This window comes from Balaenoptera ricei, chromosome 11 (assembly GCF_028023285.1).
Source record: "Balaenoptera ricei isolate mBalRic1 chromosome 11, mBalRic1.hap2, whole genome shotgun sequence".
NCBI lineage: Eukaryota > Metazoa > Chordata > Mammalia > Artiodactyla > Balaenopteridae > Balaenoptera > Balaenoptera ricei.
In genome coordinates this window covers 62,933,159-62,953,464 of record NC_082649.1, presented here as the reverse complement: position 1 = coordinate 62,953,464, position 20,306 = coordinate 62,933,159, and the positions used below count along the sequence as shown (strand labels likewise).

At 38.5% G+C, this 20,306-nt stretch overlaps 1 protein-coding gene across 1 annotated transcript in view; it reads right to left on the bottom strand.

Moving 5' to 3' along the window:
* Positions 1–20,306, bottom strand: part of SCN11A (sodium voltage-gated channel alpha subunit 11) — a 143,607-nt gene that overhangs the window by 17,825 nt on the left and 105,476 nt on the right. Inside the window, exons 24-27 of the mRNA XM_059939408.1 lie at positions 16,001–16,102; positions 15,252–15,521; positions 14,503–14,556; positions 11,794–11,935 (exon numbers count right to left, since the gene is read on the bottom strand). Coding sequence (XP_059795391.1) covers positions 11,794–11,935; positions 14,503–14,556; positions 15,252–15,521; positions 16,001–16,102 — 568 coding nt within the window. The remainder of the gene's footprint in view (positions 1–11,793; positions 11,936–14,502; positions 14,557–15,251; positions 15,522–16,000; positions 16,103–20,306) is intronic.

Genomic DNA, 20,306 nt, shown 5'->3' with positions numbered 1-20,306 from the left:
ATGGACTTGAGGACACGGGGAGGGGGAAGGGTAAGCTGGGACGAAGTGAGAGAGTAGCACTGACATATATACACTACCAAATGTAAAATAGATAGCTAGTGGGAAGCAGCCGCATAGCACTGGGAGATCAGCTCGGTGCTTTGTGACCACCTAGAGGGGTGGGATAGGGAGGGTGCGAGGGAGACGCAAGAGGGAGGGGATATGGGTATAGATGTATACGTACAGCTGATTCACTTTGTTATACAGCAGAAACTAACACAAAATGTAAAGCAATTATACTCCAATAAAGATGTTAAAAAAAAAAGACATAGCTGAACCTGCACAAAAGTAAGGAACATCTCTATCATCTGAAAATCAAGAGAGATCAAAAAGAAAGAGTAGTAAATTAGTCCTGAAGCCGTGGCTGGCCTAACAGCATTTGCTAATCTCTGTAAAAACAAGAATCTTGGGATTTAATAACTACAAGGGGGTCATGGGGAGAAGGCAGTGGGATTAAGCCAAGGACCCTGTGTGAATCTGGAACTCTCCAAGTGCTGCCATTAAAGGGTGAAGAAGAAAACCAAACCTGTCTGTTGGCAATGGAAGACAACCAGAACACTGTCTCAGTCTGTACTATGGGTAAAAACCCAGTCTTCTCTGATAATTTGTGAATCCAAGCCTGCCTTGATGAGGGTGTGGGGTTTGAATTTACACCACCAGTATGGACCAAAAATATACAGCCCTAGGACAGTCTTTTCAACAAATGGTGCTAGGAAAACTGGATATCAACATGCAAAAGAATGAAGCTGAATCAGTACCTAACATCATATAAAAAAATTAACTCAAAATGGATCAAAGACATAAATGTAAGATCTAGAACAATAAAACTCTCAGAAGAAAACATAGAACAAAAGCTTCGTAACACTGGATTTGACAGTGATCTCTTGGATATGACACAGAAGGCAAAATGAAAAATAGACAAATTGGACTTCATAATAACTTAAAAATTTTGTGCATCCAAGACACTATCAATGAAGTAAAAAGGCAACCCACACAATGGGGAAAATATTTGCAAATCATGTATCTGATAAGAAATTAATATCCAGAATATATAGAGGACACCGAAAATGTAACAACAGAAGGACAAACAACCTGATTCAAAAACAAGTAAAGGGCTTGAACAGACATTTCTTTAAAGAAGATATATGAATGGCCAATAAGCACATGAAAAAAATGTTCAGTGTCACTAATCATTAGGGAAACGCAAATCAAAACCAAAATGAGATACCACCTCACATCCATTAGAATGGCTACTATCGAAAAAACAGAAACAAGTACTGGTGAGGATGTAGAGAAATTAGAACCTTTGTATACTGTACATATTACCATATGATCCAGCAATTCCACTTCTAGGTATAGACCTAAAAGAATCAAAAGCAGGGTCTCAAAGAGATATTTGCACACCTATGTTCATAAGAGCTTTATTCACAATAGCTAAAATGTGGAAGCAACCCAACTGTCCATCAACAGATGGATGAAAGAGCAAAACATGGTATATACATAGCCTTAAATAGGAAGGAAATTCTGCAATATGCTACAACATGCATGAACCTTAAGGACATTATGCTTAATGAAGTAAGCCAGTCACAAAAAGACAAACACAATACGATTCCACTTACATGAGATACTGAGAATAGTCAAAATCACGGAGACAGAAAGTAGAATGGTAGCCACCAGGGGCTGGGGGCGAGCATGGGGAGTTATTGTTTAATGCATGTAGAGTTTCAGTTTTACAAGATGAAGAGTTACCGAGATGGATGGTGATGATGGTTGCACAACATTATGAATGTAATTAATACCACTGAATGTACACTAAAAATGGATAAGATGATAAATTTTATGTTATGAGTGTTTTGCACAGTAAAAAAAAAAAAAAAATTGAAAAAAAGAGACAGCCCTAGAAGTTAACCAGGTTTTTTCAGGATGACTGGCAGACACAAGTGTCTTCATTAATCTTATGCATCATGATAGTATTAATACTATTATTATGAGACTGTCCTATGTGTGTGTTGTGAGATAAATAAAATGAGTAGTTATGGAAAATTTTAAGGTATCATATTTTGTATCCATGAGAACCAGTTTTCTCAGTGTGGAAAAGAGGAGATATAGATGTACTGGTTAAGTGAAAACCTTGTAGTCCTGAATTTGAATGATGAGTATTCATACTTCCACATATATATTTCCTTGTAGTCCTAAATTTGAAGTAGCTCTGTCCACTGAAAAAGTCTCAAAATAATCACAATAAGTATTCCAGACTGTCTTGAAACACCACCTCCCAGCACTCCTTAGAGAAATGGCTGATTCCAGATCTGGGCCAGGAAGGGTACAAACAAGGCCTAGAACATATTGTCATTCCAGAGAGCAAGGAACTCATCCAATGGGAGGACCTTATTTGAATCTTAATTTGAAAAGAAACAAACTTTAATATCAATCAGTCAATCAATGAAAGAATGGATACATATTTTAAGAAAATAAAAGACTGGAGGAAATTTGAACACTGACTGGGTTTTTGACGAGTTTAAAGAACTCATATTAAACTTTTTAGATTTGATAATGGAATTGTAGTTATGTTTAAAAAGAGATATGTTCTGAAATATCGGTGAATGAAATAATATGATATCTGTGATTTGCTCTATAAAAAATCTGGTGGAAGGATTGGGTAAGGGCATAGATGGCATAAGGATGTTCTTAAATCAATAAATGTTGTGCCAGGTGATGGATATTTTAGGTTCACTCTACTATACTCTTGTGCATGTTTGAAATTTTCTGAAATAAAAAGTAAAACAAAACAGAACAAAAATGCTTTGGACTGATCAAAACAGTGATTTCAAATGTAAGCTTAAATCTAAAATCACAAGGCCTGACATTCAAATTGTAGGTATTGATTGCAATCAAGCTGCATATTACAGAGGTGACACCACATAGTACACTCCTGAATAACAGCAGCCATATAGTTGCCTGGGACTGTGAATGATTCTCCCAGCAGACACTAAGAAAGCTCAACAGTATCAGGATACATTTTGGATGAATTAAAAAAGTTCAACAGAAAAATAAAAGAGAGCCACAAAACAATTAGGAAAACCAAAGGTGAATATTTAGTTACCTGATTTTAGGATTGAGAAATGCCTTCAGTATATAAATGCAAGAAAAGAAGCCAAAAAGGACAAGATTGAGAGTTTGACTTCATAAATATGCTAAATGTCTACAAGTTAAAACTGTCATTACAAAAATGTAAGAAGCAAGTCACAAATTGGAGTTACTATATAAAAACATAAGAAAAAGATGATAATGTCAATTTTAAGAAGAGACAAAGACAGTAAACAGATAACTCAAGGAAGAAATACTTATGGCCATCAACCTGTGAAAAAGTGTATAACTTCATAAATGGTCAAATGAATGAATGTAAAACTATGAGATAACACTTTTACCCATCGTGCTGGAAAAGATAATTAAAAATTACAAAAGTCAGAATGATTAGAACAGAGTAAACAGGCATCTTCATATCTTGCAAAAGGATGGGACCCAGCACAGCATTTCTGAAAGGTAATTTGACAATATATCTTTAATGCCTTAAATTCTAGGAACTTATCCTGAGGAAATAATCAGAGATACACAGAGAGAATTTTAAGAATGTTCATGATTATTTTAGAGGAGCAAGAAATTTGGAAATGACCCCTAAATGTCCTTAAAAAGGGGAGTGATTAGAACAAATTATGATCTATCCATAATATGGGATGAAATTCAGCCCTGAAAATTCTTATAACAAAGATGATCTCATGACATGAACTCATAACTAATGGAGAGGATAGTTAAAAATATGCAATCTCAACGGTGTAAAAGAAATACTTATTGGTACTGAGAGAACCAAAATGGCAGAGTAGAAGGACGTGCGTCACTCCCTCTTGCGAGAGCACCAGAATCACAACTGGCTGCTGGACAATCATTGACAGGAAGACCCTGGACTTTACCAAGGAGGATACCCCATGTCCAAGGACAGAGGAGAAGCCACAGTGAGACGGTAGGAGGGGCGCAATCAGAGTAAAATCAAATCCCATAACTGCTGGGTGGGTGCCTCACAGACTGGCGAACACTTATACCACAGAAATCCACCCACTGGAGTGAAGGTTCTGAGCCCCACGTCAGGCTTCCCAACCTGGGGGTCTGGCTACGGGAGGAGGAATTCCTAGAGAATCAGACTTTGAAGCCTAGTGGGAATTGATTGCAGGACTTTGACAGGACTGGGGGAAACAGAGACCCCACTCTTGGAGGGCACACACAAAGTAATGTGTGCATTGGGACCCAGGGGAAGGAGCAGTGACCCTGGGGGAGACTGAACCAGACCTACCTGCTGGTGTTGGGGGGTCTCCTGCAGAGGCGGGTGGTGGCTCTGTTTCACCGTGGGGATAAGGACACTGGCAGCAGAGGTTCTGGGAAGTTCTTGGCGTGAGCCCTCCCAGAGTCTGCCATTAACCCCACCAAAGAGTACGGGTAGGCTCCAGTGTTGGGTTGCCTCAGGCAAAACAACCAACAGGGAGGGAACCCAGCCCCACCCATCAACAGTCAAGTGGATTAAGGTTTTACTGAGCTCTGACCACCACAGCAACAGTCAGCTCTACCCACCACCAGAGCCTCCCATCAAGCCTCTTAGATAGCCTCAACCACCAGAGGGCAGACAGCAGAAGCAAGAAAAACTACAATCCTGCAGCCTGTGGACCAAAAACCACAGTTACAGAAAGATAGACAAGATGAAAAGGCAGAGGGCAGTGTACCAGATGAAGGAACAAGAAAAAACCCCAGAAAAACAACTAAATGAAGTGGAGATAGGCAACCTTCCAGAAAAAGAATTCAGAATAATGATAGTGAAGATGATCCAGGACCTCGGAATAAGAATGGAGGCAAAGATTGAGAAGATGCAAGAAATGATTAACAAAGACCTAGAAGAATTAAAGAACAAACAAACAGAGATGACCAATACAATAATTGAAATGAAAACTACACTAGAAGGAATCAATAGCAGAATAACTGAGGCAGAAGAACGGATAAGTGACCTGGAAGACAGAATGGTGGAATTCACTGCTGCGGAACAGACTAAAGAAAAAAGAATGAAAAGAAATGAAGACAGCCTAAGAGACCTCTGGGACAACATTAAACGCAACAACATTCGCATTATAGGGGTCCCAGAAGGAGAAGAGAGAGAGAAAGGACCAGAGAAAATATTTGAAGAGATTATAGTCGAAAACTTCCCTAACATGGGAAAGGAAATAGCCACCCAAGTCCAGGAAGCGCACAGAGTCCCATACAGGATAAACCCAAGGAGAAACACGCCGAGACACATAGTAATCAAAGTGGCAAAAATTAAAGACAAAGAAAAATTATTGAAAGCAGCAAGGGAAAAACGACAAATAACATACAAGGGAACTCCCATAAGGTCAACAGCTGATTTCTCAGCAGAAACTCTGCAAGCCAGAAGGGAGTGGCATGATATACTTAAAGTGATAAAAGGGAAGAACCTACAACCAAGATTACTCTACCCGGCAAGGATCTCATTTAGATTTGATGGAGAAATCAAAAGCGTTACAGACAAGCAAAAGCTAAGAGAATTCAGCACCACCAAACCAGCTCTACAACAAATGCTAAAGGAACTTCTCTTAAGTGGGAAACGCAAGAGAAGAAAAGGACCTACAAAAACAAACCCAAAACAATTAAGAAAATGGTCATAGGAACATACATATTGATAATTACCTTAAACGTGAATGGATTAAATGCCCCAACCAAAAGACATAGACTGGCTGAATGGATACAAAAACAAGACCCGTATATATGCTGTCTACAAGAGACCCACTTTAGACCTAGGGACACATACAGACTGAAAGTGAGGGGATGGAAAAAGATATTCCATGCAAATGGAAATCAAAAGAAAGCTGGAGTAGCTATACTCATATCAGATAAAATAGACTTTAAAATAAAGAATGTTACAAGAGACAAGGAAGGACACTACATAATGATCCAGGGATCAATCCAAGAAGAAGATATAACAATTATAAATATATATGCACCCAACATAGGAGCACCTCAATACATAAGGCAACTGCTAACAGCTATAAAAGAGGAAATCGACAGTAACACAGTAATAGTGGGGGACTTTAACACCTCACTTACACCAATGGACAGATCATCCAAAACGAAAATAAATAAGGAAACAGAAGCTTTAAATGACACAATAGACCAGATAGATTTAATTGATATATATAGAACATTCCATCCAAAAACAGCAGATTACACATTCTTCTCAAGTGCGCACGGAACATTCTCCAGGATAGATCACATCTTGGGTCACAAATCAAGCCTCAGTAAATTTAAGAAAATTGAAATCATACCAAGCATCTTTTCTGACCACAACGCTATGAGATTAGAAATGAATTACAGGGAAAAAAACGTAAAAAAGACAAACACATGGAGGCTAAACAATATGTTACTAAATAACCAAGAGATCACTGAAGAAATCAAAGAGGAAATAAAAAAATACCTAGAGACAAATGACAATGAAAACACGACGACCCAAAACCTATGGGATGCAGCAAAAGCAGTTCTAAGAGGGAAGTTTATAGCTATACAAGCCTACCTAAAGAAACAAGAAAAATCTCAAGTAAACAATCTAACCTTACACCTAAAGAAACTAGAGAAAGAAGAACAAACAAAACCCAAAGTTAGCAGAAGGAAAGAAATCATAAAGATCAGAGCAGAAATAAATGAAATAGAAACAAAGAAAACAATAGCAAAGATCAATAAAACTAAAAGTTGGTTCTTTGAGAAGATAAACAAAATTGATAAGCCATTAGCCAGACTCATCAAGAAAAAGAGGGAGAGGATTCAAATCAATAAAATCAGAAATGAAAAAGGAGAAGTTACAACAGACACCGCAGAAATACAAAGCATCCTAAGAGACTACTACAAGCAACTTTATGCCAATAAAATGGACAACCTGGAAGAAATGGACAAATTCTTAGAAAGGTATAACCTTCCAAGACTGAACCAGGAAGAAATAGAAAATATGAACAGACCAATCACAAGTAATGAAATTGAAACTGTGATTAAAAATCTTCCAACAAACAAAAGTCCAGGACCAGATGGCTTCACAGGTGAATTCTATCAAACATTTAGAGAAGAGCTAACACCCATCCTTCTCAAACTTTTCCAAAAAATTGCAGAGGAAGGAACACTCCCAAACTCATTCTATGAGGCCACCATCACCCTGATACCAAAACCAGACAAAGACACTACAAAAAAAGAAAATTACAGACCAATATCACTGATGAATATAGATGCAAAAATCCTCAACAAAATACTAGCAAACAGAATCCAACAACACATTAAAAGGATCATACACCACGATCAAGTGGGATTTATCCCAGGGATGCAAGGATTCTTCAATATACGCAAATCAATCAATGTGATACACCATATTAACAAATTGAAGAATAAAAACCATATGATCATCTCAATAGATGCAGAAAAAGCTTTTGACAAAATTCAACACCCATTTCTGATAAAAACTCTCCAGAAAGTGGGCATAGAGGGAACCTACCTCAATATAATAAAGGCCATATATGACAAACCCACAGCAAACATCATTCTCAATGGTGAAAAACTGAAAGCATTTCCTCTAAGATCAGGAACGAGACAAGGATGTCCACTCTCACCACTATTATTCAACATAGTTCTGGAAGTCCTAGCCACGGCAATCAGAGAAGAAAAAGAAATAAAAGGAATACAAATTGGAAAAGAAGAAGTAAAACTGTCACTGTTTGCGGATGACATGATACTATACATAGAGAATCCTAAAACTGCCACCAGAAAACTGCTAGAGCTAATCAATGAATATGGTAAAGTTGCAGGATACAAAATTAATGCACAGAAATCTCTTGCATTCCTATACACTAATGATGAAAAATCTGAAAGAGAAATTAAGGAAACACTCCCATTTACCATTGCAACAAAAAGAATAAAATACCTAGGAATAAACCTACCTAGGGAGACAAAAGACCTGTATGCAGAAAACTATAAGACACTGATGAAAGAAATTAAAGATGATACCAACAGGTGGAGAGATATACCATGTTCTTAGATTGGAAGAATCAACATTGTGAAAATGAGTATACTACCCAAAGCAATCTACAGATTCAATGCAATCCCTATCAAATTACCAATGGCATTTTTTACGGAGCTAGAACAAATCATCTTAAAATTTGTATGGAGACACAAAAGACCCCGAATAGCCAAAGCAGTCTTGAGGGAAAAAAATGGAGGTGGAGGAATCAGACTCCCTGACTTCAGACTATACTACAAAGCTACAGTAATCAAGACAATATGGGACTGGCACAAAAACAGAAACATAGATCAATGGAACAAGATAGAAAGCCCAGAGATGAACCCATGCACCTATGGTCAACTAATCTATGACAAAGGAGGCAAAGATATACAATGGAGAAAAGACAGTCTCTTCAATAAGTGGTGCTGGGAAAACTGGACAGCTACATGTAAAAGAATGAAATTAGAACACTCCCTAACACCATACCCAAAAATAAACTCAAAATGGATTAGAGACCTAAATATAAGACTGGACACTATAAAACTCTTAGAGGAAAACATAGGAAGAACACTCTTTGACATAAATCACAGCAAGATCTTTTTTGATCCACCTCCTAGAGTAATGGAAATAAAAACAAAAATAAACAAATGGGACCTAATGAAACTTCAAAGCTTTTGCACAGCAAAGGAAACCATAAACAAGACGAAAAGACAACCCTCAGAATGGGAGAAAATATTTGCAAACGAATCAACGGACAAAGGATTAATCTCCAAAATATATAAACAGCTCATGCAGCTCAATATTAAAGAAAGAAACACCCCAATCCAAAAATGGGCAGAAGACCTAAATAGACATTTCTCCAAAGAAGACATACAGACGGCCACGAAGCACATGAAAAGATGCTCAACATCACTAATTATTAGAGAAATGCAAATCAAAACTACAATGAGGTATCACCTCACTCCTGTTAGAATGGGCATCATCAGAAAATCTACAAACAACAAATGCTGGAGAGGGTGTGGAGAAAAGGGAAACCTCTTGCACTGTTGGTGGGAATGTAAATTGATACAGCCACTATGGAGAACAATATGGAGGTTCCTTAAAAAACTAAAAATAGAATTACCATATGACCCAGCAATCCCACTCCTGGGCATATACCCAGAGAAAACCGTAATTCAAAAAGACACATGCACCCAAATATTCATTGCAGCACTATTTACAATAGCCAGGTCATGGAAGCAACCTAAATGCCCATCAACAGACGAATGGATAAAGAAGTTGTGGTACATATATACACTGGAATATTACTCAGCCATAAAAAGGAACGAAATTGAGTCATTTGTTGAGACGTGGATGGATCTAGAGACTGTCATACAGAGTGAAGTAAGTCAGAAAGAGAAAAACAAATATCGTATATTAATCCATGTATGTGGAACCTAGAAAAATGGTACAGATGAGCCAGTTTGCAGGGCAGAAGTTGAGACACAGATGTAGAGAATGGACATATGGACACCAAGGGGGAAAAACTGCGGTGGGGTGGGTATGGTGTTGTGCTGAATTGGGCGATTGGGATTGACATGTATACACTGATGTGTATAAAATTGATGCCTAATAAGAACCTGCAGTATAAAAAAACAAACAAAACAACTAATACTAAACTTTCATTGGGTTATTTGTATGGAAATATGTTAATACAAATGTTTCAGACATTACATGAAATTTCTAAAAATCTTATATTTGTATGTGTATGGAAATATGTATGGAAATATGTTAATATAAATGTTTCAGACATTACATGAAATTTCTAAAAATCTTATATGTTCTGGTATAATGTTATAAGTAATAATCCTAGTTATTACTTTAAAATGTATATCTCAGAAATAACTAATTTTCTTGTCAACTGCATTATTATTAACTTTCATCAAAACTTTAACCGTGGTCATTTTTAAGTCTTTTGTCATTTACATACAGTTCTGGGTGTACTCTGATGATTTTGCAAATATGTTCCTATAAAAGGGTTTCATCTTCAAGAAATTCATGGAAAAGACTCTGACAAGTACAGGTTTCTGGTAACTGACTGTACTGCTGAACTGAATGAATAAGCATTTTCAGAACTCTAATGAAAAACCGATGAACTCATAAAAGTGCTAACAAAAGATCAAGATGAAAAAAAAAATTAATTACATGGGACTGAGTGAACTGATGAGGATGAGTATAATTTTTGTGACTTTCTGTCTGAATTAAAAAAAAAAAATCCCACAAGGACGCAGAGGCAAAGAATATACAAATCAATTTTCATTGCAAAGTAAAGGAGCTGCTACAGTGGAGGATTACTGGACTGAATGTCAATATTATGACATAGTATGAGTGTGTTTCATGTTTGGTAATTGCAATCATTGTTGCTTTTGTTGTGGTCATCCATGTACAATGCTTGGTTTCAGTCTATTTATCTCTTGTAAAAATAAAATACAGTGTGTGTGTGTGTGGAAAAAAAAAAAAAAAGAAGTACTTATTTAGTTAAAAAGTAACAGGAAAAGATGGTACCAAAATGATGAGGCTTAATCTAAAATGGTTATTATTTGGCGGTCATCTTATGGGTGATTTAAATATTCTTTTTCTCTTCCTCTTTTTCCACATTTACTACAATGCTCCTATAGATTGTAGAATCAGAAAAATAATAAATATCTGTTGTTACAATGCATGGGGAAAAAAACTCCCTAAAAAAGTCTGCCTCTTCCCCAACCATCTTCTTTCCAAGTAAGTTCAGTAAATCCGCTGAGATTTGGGTGTTGAGAGGCAAGACACAAGTTTACTGAAAAAGGAGCGTTTACAGATTTTCCTGTACTTACAATGGTGTTACATCCTGATAAACCCATTGTAAGCTGAAAATATTGTAAGTTGAAATGCATTTAATACACTTAACCTACTGAACATCATAGCTTAGCCTTGCCTACCTTAAACATGTTCAGAACACTTACTTTAGCTTATAGTTGGGCAAAATCATGTAACACAAACCCTATTTTATAATAAAGTGTTGAATACCTCATGTAATTTATTGAATACTGTACTGAAAGTGAAAAACAGAATGGTTGTATGGGTACAGAATGTTGTAAGTATATATCGATTGTTTACCCTCAATGAGTGCGTGGCTGACTGGGAGCTGTGGCTGCTGCTACCCAGTGTCACAAGAGAGTATTGTACTGCATATCTCTAGCCCAGGAAAAGATCACAATTCAAAATCTGAAGTAAAGTTTCTACTCAATGCGTATCACTTTTGCATCATCATAAAGCTAAAGACGTGTAAATTGAACCATCCTAAGTCGGGAATCGTTTGTACTCTTTTTATCCTGGATAACAAGGTACGCTTGAAAGGTTACTAAAATATGACATAAATACTAATCCTGGCAATTATTTTTCTATTAGAGTTCAACAATGTCCTTTGTTTAAGAGGGTAGAGTGGAGAATAAAAACAATGATTTAATAAAAGCCAGCTGTTTTAGTTCCTTTTCAGCCATATCCTCAAGACTCTTCTCCAGGAGGCTCCCTCTTTGTTCTCATGCAGATGATAAAGGCTACTTTGCACAACAATTTAGAACAGATTTATGCTCCATTCAAGCTCTTTGGAGAAGAGAGGTAAAAATACCAAATCAGGACAACCCCCATACTTATCTTTTTCTGCTGTTGGTTGAAGTTGTCAATAATAACACCAATAAAGAGATTCAGAGTGAAGAATGAGCCAAAGATGATAAAAACTACGAAGTAAACATACATTAATGAGTTCTCCTCAAACCTTGGCTGTTGTCCTTCCTGTTAGGGATTTTTTAAACGAGAGAAGAAAACAATTACTGGAGAAAAACACGAGCCATCTTAACTGCCTGGTAGCAGCAGCATTAACCACTCAGCCTCCTCCAGTCAGCCGTGGCCCTGCAGGGAGCCCCTCTCTCCTCTTTCAGCTTCCCCCAGCGCAGCTTGAGTGGTACCATACAGTGGGGAGGGGGTGTGGTGGAGGATTAGGCTTTTTATTCTAAGCAATGGAGAATCATTGAAGGGTTGTGAGGGAGGAAAGTGGCATGATCATATGTGCCCTTTGAAAATGTCTCTAGGATGTCCATATGGACACATAATTGGAGGGAGCCAGATTGGAGATATCCACCAGAGAAGGGACATGTTCACTTCAGGAGACTGACTACCAACCCTTGTTGAAAGGCTATATCCTTCAAACAGAACTCACTACTGTATTTAGTCTGTGCTTGCATCCTGTCACTCTTGATTTCCTAGTGCCTGGCATAGCTTGTGACATGTAAGCTCTCCACACACGTTGAATGAGTGGATGAATGATCAAGCTCTAGAATGGACAAGAATGGACTATAATCAAGCTCCCCTAGCTTAAGGCATGACCAAAAGTGTCCAAGATCTTCACATGGTCATTGGTTTTATTCATTTTGGGGATAGGCGGCAGGAGCATCTCTGTTTTCTTTTCCCTGATCACATTCAAAGATAGAGATGAATGTTGATAGCTCTGTTATGTGTTGAATGTACTCATGACACTTGTTTTTCAAAACCCACCATACAGACTAGTGTATTAGAGGTAAATATTTGAAACAATTATTTTTCTCTTTTGCCTTGAAGAGTACCTGACCTTAGTGCCAGTTGGCTGGAAGCATCTACTTGTTTGAATTAAGGATAGGCATTAGTCTAGAAACAATGTAATGGAAAGAAGAATTAATATTCAGTATCTGACATTGAAAACAAGATTATGCAGCAGGCTAATCATCTTGCAAAGGGAGGTTCAGACAGAAAGAGGAACAGAGAAAGGATCACCTCACTTGTACCCAGGGAATTGTCAGAAAGAGAAACAGAGAAAGAGAGAACATCAGAGCTGTGAGATGTGTGTCCTGATTTTCCCTTCTTTGGGTTTGGAGAAGGGGCTTGGGGCCCAGTAAATCAAGGGGAACATGGAGAGCAAAGAATGTGTGTTCTGGTTCAACTTTGGTATTTTTCAAAGAGAAAACTACAGCTGGGAAGGCCTGGGATACGTTGGGCAGTCAGGATGACTTAAGAGACTGGAGTAGCATAATTGGGCAGACAGCAGTCTCTTGAACCTTCTTTAGTTCTCGCGGCTTGGACGTGGGGTTGACAGCCATATGCCTGCCATTGTGGGCTTCATAGTAAGGGATGGGAGTAGACTGCTGAGCCAGGAGACCATATGAAGGATATGGCAGAGAGTCAGTGTTTGAGGCTAGGAGGAGTTGAAGGAGGAGAAAGGCCCATGGTTTCACCAGTTGCAGCTTCAATATTTGAGAACAGTAGGATGCTCTGTGACTACACAGACAAAGGCCATTATACTAGCACACACCAGTTAGGATATCCCAGGACCACATCAGGACAGGCACACCTCCACACACCTCCACCCACCCATCATTCACTCAAGGAACATATATAAGAAACATACTTCTTCTGTCATACATAAGATCTCCTCCCTATCCCCTAGCTCCACCTCAAGGCAGATGGATGTCTAAGGTAAACTGAGGTGAAGTTCATATATTCATACAGACAAAAAAATAAGCACATTAATATTTTTAAATATTTCCTTTGTTATAAATTGCCTCTACTACTACTATAACACTATTCATATCACCTGTACTGCTACTACCAGCTGTACTGAACATCTACTATGTGCCAGGCATCAACTCTGTATACTCTCAAACAATAACACATATGTGTGTGATGGTAGGAAAAAATAAACAATGCTGATTCCATTCTTGATTCAACCATTTGCTCTCGCTATGACTTTGGGAAACACTCTTCCTTTCTATTCCTCAATTTTCCCAACTGGGACATAGAAATGGACTAGATTGCTGAGTACTCTTCTAACCTTGGGAATCCATGATCACTTTTTATTTAACTATAATTTGACAGTTGGCAATTACTAGAAATCCCCTTATTCTCTGGGGAACCTGGAGCCATTGGAGGGTCTCTTGCTCAGACCTAGTCCAATCTTAAGGTTCTCTCTCCCACAGTCAAGAGAAGGTACCCTTTGAAATTTGGCTTCTGCCTTTCCACTCACTTGAAGAAGAGGTGAGAGAGGAAAATCAAGTCATCCTGTGATTCTGTTGCTTCTGGCTCCACCTCCTACATGAGTGGTCAGTATGGAGAAAGAGGACTTGACTTTGTAGCATGCTAGGATGTAATACTCATAGGAGGATGAATAAGAATCCTTTTAATCCCTGTTTCATAGTGTTTGTCCTAATGAAAACAAGGCAAAGAATCCTGGCCACTGGAATTATGATGCAGGAAGTTCTGGGCTGTCCATGTAGTCATGATATTCCTGATTTGATCCTAGCACTCTAGAACATGGTAGAACACAAGCTCACCCCTCTGGAATCAACAGCTGCATACATAATATCCATCCAGCCCTTAAATGTTGCCTGCAATGAAAGCAGAGAAACATGAACGTAATTATAGACTTGCCATCAACAGACAAGTGCCATACAAAAGCCAGCAAGTCCAGTGGGCACATGTACATAAGATGATGTCCCACCCTTCCAGGACAGAATGTCCACATAAAAGAACAGCAGAAGGAAATTCAAGGATAGATGTCTTGGATTTTTTTTTTCTTCATTTTCACAAGACAAAAAGTTTAAAAACAAGAGAAAATTTCTGCCTTAAAAATTGCTAAAGAAGCTATGAACCAATTGCTGCAAAGAGCCTGATTAAGGCTCTTTCCTGATTCCACATTTGTTTGCACTATCTGTCCAAAACCTTGCAACCACGATTCGACCTGGGACTGACTTCCCACAGGGAACTGTTACTAATGGAGTGGCTTAGCATCTGAGGCTCTACGTCTCTCCGGCTGGAGCTCAGGAGAGCAAGGCACCATTTAGGACAGACTGAGAGGTCCAGACCCTTATGGGACATCGCCTGGAGGTTGAGGCTCAGTAGAAAATAAGGTTGGAGATGCTCGGTGGGGAACAATTCCAGAGGGCATTAGCTCCCATGTGAGAAATTGGGATTTGATTCTCTTATCTCAATATAGTCACTGTATTTTTATTAGCTGAGAAATGGTTTATGATTATCTTAAGGTTTCTTTCCCCAGAGTGAAAAATAAACCCACAGTGCTTACCACTTGCAGCAGCGCGAGGTAAGCCATTCCCACATTGTCAAAGTTGACTTTCAGGGTGAACCAGGAGAAATTTCCACTTTCACATTGACTCCGGTTTGCAACAATGTTGTAATTTATAACTGAGTTTCCATCTGTCACATTAACACATCTTCCAAATTTTCCAGAAAACAAACTTACTCCCAGGATACAAAATATGAGCCAGAAAATGAGGCAGACAAGCAAAACGTTCAGAATGGCAGGTATGGCACCTATGAGAGCATTAACTACCACCTTAAGGAAGCAAAACAGAAGAAAAATATAATAGACGTGTGAGACTCAACAAGCTCTTGATCTTCCCAGGATGAGTCTAACGTGTGGGGCTGGATTTCTTGGAGCTCCGTCTTTACATTCCAGCCCCGAACCCCCACCCCACGGCAAGCCCTGCTCTCAGCTCCATACATAATGGGTCCTTTCTGTTGCCACAGGATCACTTGAGAAGTGTCCTTTGATGATGGTGTTACAGACATATGGGACACCTACCCGAGGATTGAAGAGAAGCCAGAGCCCATCTCGGCTGTCACAGAAGCACTTTTAGGTGGAGACTATATCTTAGACTTTTCTCCATCTCTGAAATTCTAAGCAGTGGGCTGGATGGGAAGGAGTCCAGGAAAAGCTTGGCAATTTAAGGGAAGCCCAGCCCAAGAAGAGCAGTTGGCTTCTCTGCCTTTCCCTGCTGGCTGACTTTCCTCCCATCCATCTGAAGAACGTACCTTCATTCCTTCAAACTGGGACAGCGCTCGCAGAGGCCTCAGCGCTCGCAGAATCCGGAAGGACTTCAAGACCTTTAAGTCGATGAGACTGGTCACAGAGACCTGGTGGGAAAAGAAGCCACAGGTAGTACACCTGACTTGGTGCCCAGAGAACCCAGTGGGGATTAAGAGCTGTCTTTCTGAGAGGCAAACTCATTGTGCCCACAGTGGATTATCCAGACACAGAAACCAGCCAGACCCTGCTGGAAGGGGAGGGCAGGTGAGAGGCTATTTTCCTCCTTGCCTGGCAAAGCTACAGCCCATATGGGTGAGAACAATGCATTTACATGATTTGTTTGATGAAAGACAAAGAAAAGCTGAGACATTGTTGTGAATTAAAGGAAACCAAAGAGACATGACAATGATAAGTCATGTGAGATCCTGAGTTTGATCCTGGATTGCAGTGGGGGTAAAGGTGATGGTGTGTGGGTAGGGTGAATTAGCCATAAAGAACCTTGTGACAATTGAGAAAATTTGAAAATGGATGTGGGTTTTAGTATTGGATCATGTTAAATTCCTAACCTTGATAACTGTATTGTGACTGTGTGAGATAATATCCTTGTTCTTAGGAAATACACACTGAAATGTTGAGGGCTAATGGAGTGTGATGCCTGCAACTTAATCTCAAGCAGTTTAGGGGGAAAAAAATAGAAAAAATGATAAGGCAGATGGGCTGCAATGTTAATAATTGGTGAATCTGGGGGAAGAGTATAAGGGATTCTTTACACCACTTCTTGCAATTTTTCCATATGTTTGAAATGATATCAAAATCAAGTTATGAAGAAATAACTCTTTGTTTGCTAATATTTCCCTTCATTCAAATAGCTCCCTTTTGGAGAATTAAATTCAATTTTCTCTCCTAACATACTTCTTCCCAATGGGACAGGACTGAGGATTGGAAAACTCCGTAAATACACTAACTTAAAACTCAACAAACATGCTGAGCTTAAGTTGAAGGCCACTATTTGCAGATCTTCAGCCATTCTTATTGATTATGCAGACCCTTCAGAGGCTCAGCTTAGAAGGGGAGTGGCTCAGCATGACAGGAAGTGAATCTCATTATAAAAGTAAAATATTTGCAAATTGAGAGAAATTGAGTGAATATGACAGAATAACCAGATTTTAAAATTTGTAATCAACTTTAAAAAATCACCACCAATTCAAAATGTGTTTATTTATAATGGTTTTTTCAAGTAGGTTTTTTTGTTCTTTTGTTTGTGACAGCATTGCCTGTTGGGAGACCTATTTAATCAGCTCTTCCACAAATACACCTACTTTGTTCCTAGCCAGAGGGAAAAGGATGGCAAAGCTTAGCAGTTCTGGTTTTACTAAATGACTGTTACCATGGGTGGGGAAGATGTTCCTAGAGGGGCATTGTACACCCTTTCGCCTGGAACCTCACCCCCAGTCTCTGTTCCACCAATTGGGAGACATTGATGAGACACACAAACGTAAGAACATCCACATTCTTTCCCACTCTATGGCATTCTTCCAGGGGGGAAGTCTTCACTAGTTTTATTTTATTTCTACCTAATTTGCATTTATCACTCTGCACTATGTTTTTGAGATTCCTATCATGTTGATATATATTCTCATGGTTTGCTCCTTTTAACTGTTATGAAATATTACAGCATATAAATATTCATATTTTATTAACTCATTCCCTCTTGGTGAATATCTAAATTATTTCCATTTCTTTGCTACTATGAACAATAGCAAACTGGACAGACGTGCATTTTTCCTGGGTACATACACAAGAGTTTTCCTTAAATGTATAACTAGAAGTGGTATTTCTGGGTTTGTAAATTGGGCTCATTTGTAATTTTACTTAATAGTGCAAAACTTTCCACAAACTGACTGTACGATAGTTAGCAGTGACTAGAAATTCCATTTTCCTAAATCTTTCTCATATTAGATATTAACCAACTTAAAAACTTTTGTCTATCTGATGAGTAAAAAGAAGTGTCTCATTTTAATATGCACTTCTGTGCTAACTGGTGATATGACTAGTGTGTATTTCTTTACACATTTATTAGCAACTTGAGCTCCTTCTGTGAACTGCCTATTTTCATCCTTCTCCCATTCTTACACGGGGTTGTCGTTTTCTTGTTGATCTGTAGGGAGTATTTACATGCTGTAGACAATAACTATCTGTTATGTATATGGCAAATACTGTCTCCAGGGTCTAGCCTGTCTTTAACTATAATTACAGTATTGTTGAACAAAAAAAAAAAAGAAAGTTTTACGTTTTGAAATAGTTAAACTTATGTCTATATGTATGTATGTATGTATTTGTGGTTGTGTTTACATTTTCCTACTCCAAAATTATAAAGATCATTTTATATAATCTTGAGTAACAAGCAACATAAAAGGATTATTCACACACACTCTCTCTCATTTAATCCACACGACAATGCCCTGAATTAGGCAGTGTTGTACATCACTACCATGTTACAGATAAGGAAGCCTGAAGCTCAGAGGATCAGCAACTTGTTTCAGGTGGAATTGGGTCTGTATGATGCTAAGGCTGATAATAGTAATAGTGGACCATACTTATTGAGTGCTTTCTCTGGGATTTATAGAGAGATATATTTACAGGATTATTTCTTTTCTTGCTCTACTCATTTTTGTTCCATTCATTTCGTTGTCAACTTTATGTTTGTCTCATTAAATAAGTTTGTGAGCCTCCCCTCTTTTTCTGTTCTTTGTAACAATTTGAACAAGGTTGGGGTTAACTGCTCGCCTTAGTCAGTTCAGGCTGCTATAACAGAATACCATACAATAGCCTGGATGTATAAACAACAGAAATTTCTCACAGTCTGGAGGCTGGGAAGTACAAGATTAAGATGCTGGCAGTCAGTGTCTGGTTGAGGGCCTATTTCCTGGTTCATAGACAGCCATCTTCTCCCTGTCTTCACATGGCAGAAGGAGTGAGAAAACCCTGTGGGGTCTCTTTTATAAGATCACTAATCCCATTCATGAGGGTTCAGGAATAAATGTCCTTATGTCCTAGTCACCTCCCAAACACCAAAACACTGGAGATTAGGTTTCAACATACAAATTTGGGGCAGGGGTGGGACACAAACATTCAGTCTATAGCCACTGCTCCTTGGAAGTTTGCTAAACTTGTTTTCAAAACCACCTGGGCCTAATATCCTTTTTGAAAGTGTGGTATTCAACTACTGTTTTGATATTTTAAATGGCTATTGTTAGATTTATGTTTTCAATTTTGTATCTGGTCAAATTAGGGCAATTTAGCATCTACACTCTCATTTTTATCCATATGAAAATTTATGTCAACACTTCAAGCACTTTGCTTGAGGTTACACAGAAAGAGAGTAAACAAAGAAGATTTAGAATCAGTCTCCTAAGTTTAGGCCAGTAAACCACAGGTCCTAGATCAGAAATACCAATAATCTGTCCATTGTCTTATGCATTTTTCACTATAATCTAATAAGATAATGGGTGTACAGTGATTAGCACTCTGGAAACTGATAGGGATCCACATGATGATCATGGGGTTGCTTGTGTTGGAGCTCCAGTGGCACTGATGCTTTTCTGAAATTCCTGAACCACACGGCTTATTTGTGCCCACCAACAAAATTATGGCTCTCCAGTGTGGTGTGCTGACCACACGGCTTATGCTATGTATTTGTCGTACCTACTTCCTTAAATAGCAGGGACAAAGTCTAACTAATTAGGTCATGGTAGCAAGGATATAGATAGATGTTAAAATTAAGGGCTTTGGAGTGAGGCTTACTAGGTTTGAGTCTCACCTCCATCACTTCTAGCTGGGCAAACTTGAACATGTTTCTTAGCCTCTCTACGACTTAGTTTACTCCTTTGTATCTGGGAAAAATAACAGTAACTACCACATGGAAAGGCTGCGATAACTAAAAGATAGAATGCGTATGAGGTATATGGCAAAGTACTGCTTTCTCTGGTACAGAGAAAGCAGTCGAAAAATGTGATCTACTATTACTACTACTGGCCTTAGCATCATACAGACCAAGGTGTGAATTCCAATTTCACCTGAAACAAATTGCTAACCCTCTGAGCTTCAGGTTTCCTTGTCTCTAATATGGTAGGTGATATATAGGTCTGCTTAACTCGGAACACTGTTGTTCAGATTAAATGAAAATATGTATGTGAATAATCCTCTTTGTTGCTTGACAATCAAGATGGAGACCAGTCTAATCTGCTCGCTGCTGACCTGCTTTGAGAAGTCTTGAAAAGAAATGAAAAGTTGGAAGGAGAAGTAAAAGTA